Raw genomic sequence first — 4,211 nt, 5'->3', positions numbered from 1 at the left:
AGGTTTTCCCTCCTGGTTCTGGTTCTGATGGAGGTTTTCCCTCCTGGTTCTGGTCCTGATGGAGGTTTTCCCCCCTGGTTCTGGTTCTGATGGAGGTTTTCCCTCCTGGTTCTGGTCCTGATGGAGGTTTTCCTTCCTGGTTCTGGTCCAGATGGAGGTTTTCCTTCCTGGTTCTGGTCCAGATGGAGGTTTTCCTTACTGGTTCTGGTCCTGATGGAGGTTTTCCCTCCTGGTTCAGGTTCTGATGGAGGTTTTCCCTCCTGGTTCTGGTTCTGATGGAGGTTTTCCTTCCTGGTTCTGGTCCAGATGGAGGTTTTCCTTCCTGGTTCTGGTCCTGATGGAGGTTTTCCTTCCTGGTTCTGGTCCAGATGGAGGTTTTCCTTCCTGGTTCTGGTCCGGATGGAGGTTTTCCTTCCTGGTTCTGGTCCTGATGGAGGTTTTCCCTCATGGTTCTGGTCCAGATGGAGGTTTTCCTTCCTGGTTCTGGTCCTGATGCAGGTTTTCCCTCCTGGTTCTGGTCCTGATGGAGGTTTTCCCTCCTGGTTCTGGTCCTGATGGAGGTTTTCCTTCCTGGTTCTGGTCCAGATGGAGGTTTTCCTTCCTGGTTCTGGTCCAGATGGAGGTTTTCCCTCCTGGTTCTGGTTCTGATGGAGGTTTTCCCTCCTGGTTCTGGTTCTGATGGAGGTTTTCCTTCCTGGTTCTGGTCCAGATGGAGGTTTTCCTTCCTGGTTCTGGTCCGGATGGAGGTTTTCCTTCCTGGTTCTGGTCCTGATGGAGGTTTTCCTTCCTGGTCCTGGTTCTGATGGAGGTTTTCCCTCCTGGTTCTGGTCCTGATGGAGGTTTTCCCTCCTGGTTCTGGTCCAGATGGAGGTTTTCCTTCCTGGTTCTGGTCCGGATGGAGGTTTTCCTTCCTGGTTCTGGTTCTGATGGAGGTTTTCCTTCCTGGTTCTGGTCCAGATGGAGGTTTTCCCTCATGGTTCTGGTTCTGATGGAGGTTTTCCTTCCTGGTTCTGGTCCTGATGGAGGTTTTCCCTCCTGGTCCTGGTTCTGATGGAGGTTTTCCTTCCTGGTTCTGGTCCAGATGGAGGTTTTCCCTCATGGTTCTGGTCCAGATGGAGGTTTTCCTTCCTGGTTCTGGTCCGGATGGAGGTTTTCCTTCCTGGTTCTGGTCCTGATGGAGGTTTTCCCTCCTGGTCCTGGTTCTGATGGAGGTTTTCCTTCCTGGTTCTGGTCCTGATGGAGGTTTTCCCTCCTGGTTCTGGTCCAGATGGAGGTTGTCTTTCCTGGTTCTGGTTCTGATGGAGGTTTTCCTTCCTGGTTCTGGTCCAGATGGAGGTTTTCCCTCCTGGTTCTGGTTCTGATGGAGGTTTTCCCTCCTGGTTCTGGTCCAGATGGAGGTTTTCCTTCCTGGTTCTGGTTCTGATGGAGGTTTTCCTTCCTGGTTCTGGTCCAGATGGAGGTTTTCCTTCCTGGTTCTGGTCCGGATGGAGGTTTTCCTTCCTGGTTCTGGTCCTGATGGAGGTTTTCCCTCCTGGTCCTGGTTCTGATGGAGGTTTTCCCTCCTGGTTCTGGTCCTGATGGAGGTTTTCCCTCCTGGTCCTGGTTCTGATGGAGGTTTTCCCTCCTGGTTCTGGTCCTGATGGAGGTTTTCCTTCCTGGTTCTGGTTCTGATGGAGGTTTTCCTTCCTGGTTCTGGTCCAGATGGAGGTTTTCCCTCATGGTTCTGGTTCTGATGGAGGTTTTCCTTCCTGGTTCTGGTCCAGATGGAGGTTTTCCTTCCTGGTTCTGGTTCTGATGGAGGTTTTCCTTCCTGGTTCTGGTCCAGATGGAGGTTTTCCTTCCTGGTTCTGGTCCTGATGCAGGTTTTCCCTCCTGGTTCTGGTTCTGATGGAGGTTTTCCTTCCTGGTTCTGGTCCAGATGGAGGTTTTCCTTCCTGGTTCTGGTCCGGATGGAGGTTTTCCTTCCTGGTTCTGGTCCAGATGGAGGTTTTCCCTCATGGTTCTGGTTCTGATGGAGGTCTTCCTTCCTGGTTCTGGTCCAGATGGAGGTTTTCCCTCCTGGTTCTGGTCCGGATGGAGGTTTTCCTTCCTGGTTCTGGTTCTGATGGAGGTTTTCCTTCCTGGTTCTGGTCCTGATGGAGGTTTTCCCTCCTGGTTCTGGTCCTGATGGAGGTTTTCCCTCCTGGTTCTGGTCCTGATGGAGGTTTTCCCTCCTGGTTCTGGTCCTGATGGAGGTTTTCCTTCCTGGTTCTGGTCCAGATGGAGGTTTTCCTTCCTGGTTCTGGTCTAGATGGAGGTTTTCCCTCATGGTTCTGGTCCTGATGGAGGTTTTCCCTCCTGGTTCTGGTTCTGATGGAGGTTTTCCCTCCTGGTTCTGGTCCTGATGGAGGTTTTCCCTCCTGGTTCTGGTCCTGATGGAGGTTTTCCTTCCTGGTTCTGGTCCAGATGGAGGTTTTCCTTCCTGGTTCTGGTCCAGATGGAGGTTTTCCCTCATGGTTCTGATGGAGGTTTTCCTTCCTGGTTCTGGTCCTGATGGAGGTTTTCCTTCCTGGTTCTGGTCCAGATGGAGGTTTTCCCTCATGGTTCTGATGGAGGTTTTCCTTCCTGGTTCTGGTCCAGATGGAGGTTTTCCCTCCTGGTTCTGGTTCTGATGGAGGTTTTCCCTCCTGGTTCTGGTTCTGATGGAGGTTTTCCCTCCTGGTTCTGGTCCTGATGGAGGTTTTCCCTCCTGGTTCTGGTCCTGATGGAGGTTTTCCTTCCTGGTTCTGGTCCAGATGGAGGTTTTCCTTCCTGGTTCTGGTCCAGATGGAGGTTTTCCCTCATGGTTCTGATGGAGGTTTTCCTTCCTGGTTCTGGTCCTGATGGAGGTTTTCCTTCCTGGTTCTGGTCCAGATGGAGGTTTTCCCTCATGGTTCTGATGGAGGTTTTCCTTCCTGGTTCTGGTCCTGATGGAGGTTTTCCCTCCTGGTTCTGGTCCTGATGGAGGTTTTCCCTCCTGGTTCTGGTCCTGATGGAGGTTTTCCCTCCTGGTTCTGGTCCTGATGGAGGTTTTCCTTCCTGGTTCTGGTCCAGATGGAGGTTTTCCTTCCTGGTTCTGGTCTAGATGGAGGTTTTCCCTCATGGTTCTGGTCCTGATGGAGGTTTTCCCTCCTGGTTCTGGTTCTGATGGAGGTTTTCCCTCCTGGTTCTGGTCCTGATGGAGGTTTTCCCTCCTGGTTCTGGTCCTGATGGAGGTTTTCCTTCCTGGTTCTGGTCCAGATGGAGGTTTTCCTTCCTGGTTCTGGTCCAGATGGAGGTTTTCCCTCATGGTTCTGATGGAGGTTTTCCTTCCTGGTTCTGGTCCTGATGGAGGTTTTCCTTCCTGGTTCTGGTCCAGATGGAGGTTTTCCCTCATGGTTCTGATGGAGGTTTTCCTTCCTGGTTCTGGTCCAGATGGAGGTTTTCCCTCCTGGTTCTGGTTCTGATGGAGGTTTTCCCTCCTGGTTCTGGTCCTGATGGAGGTTTTCCCTCCTGGTTCTGGTCCTGATGGAGGTTTTCCTTCCTGGTTCTGGTCCAGATGGAGGTTTTCCTTCCTGGTTCTGGTCCAGATGGAGGTTTTCCCCTCATGGTTCTGATGGAGGTTTTCCTTCCTGGTTCTGGTCCTGATGGAGGTTTTCCTTCCTGGTTCTGGTCCAGATGGAGGTTTTCCCTCCTGGTTCTGGTTCTGATGGAGGTTTTCCCTCCTGGTTCTGGTTCTGATGGAGGTTTTCCCTCCTGGTTCTGGTCCGGATGGAGGTTTTCCCTCCTGGTTCTGGTCCGGATGGGGTTTCAGCAGCGGGATGTTTATCAGTAAACAACAGACATGAATCCATTCCCATCATAAAGTTCTGCATGGAATCCAACATGTGGTTCCTCGGAGCTCCTGACAGAAGTGAGACGTGTTTCGTTCTGTCTGGTTCTGACCCGAGGGCTCGGTTAACAGTCGTGACATCGGCATGCCCAGACTGCGGCGGATATTGGAGCAAAGGCCTTTATGATGAATTAATAATTGATAGTAATGGTGTCGGCCTCTCGCCGGACCAGAGGAGCTGAAGGTTCTTCCTCGTGCCGCTCAAACGGGCCTTCATCCTGCAGCGTGGCGGCAAAGGGCAAACAGCAGATCAAATATTCAGCACCCAGAACACACACAATTATCCCCGACTTAATGGGCCGACTGCTGACCGCCGTTACCA

At 52.1% G+C, this 4,211-nt stretch overlaps 1 protein-coding gene across 1 annotated transcript in view; it reads right to left on the bottom strand.

Annotated features, from left to right (window-relative positions):
* Nucleotides 1-4,020: 4,020 nt before the first annotated feature.
* Nucleotides 4,021-4,211, bottom strand: part of anks6 (ankyrin repeat and sterile alpha motif domain containing 6) — a gene marked incomplete at its 3' end in the record, with an annotated part of 85,762 nt that continues 85,571 nt past the window's right edge. The window contains exon 12 of the mRNA XM_079259579.1: nt 4,021-4,107. Within this exon, the coding sequence (XP_079115705.1) occupies nt 4,021-4,107 (87 nt within the window). The remainder of the gene's footprint in view (nt 4,108-4,211) is intronic.

The sequence above is a fragment of the Telmatherina bonti genome, assembly GCF_933228915.1.
Source record: "Telmatherina bonti genome assembly, chromosome: 20".
In the NCBI taxonomy this organism is placed as follows: Eukaryota; Metazoa; Chordata; class Actinopteri; order Atheriniformes; family Telmatherinidae; genus Telmatherina; species Telmatherina bonti.
Note: the sequence above shows the minus strand (reverse complement) of the source record. Positions and strands in the feature narration are given on the sequence as shown.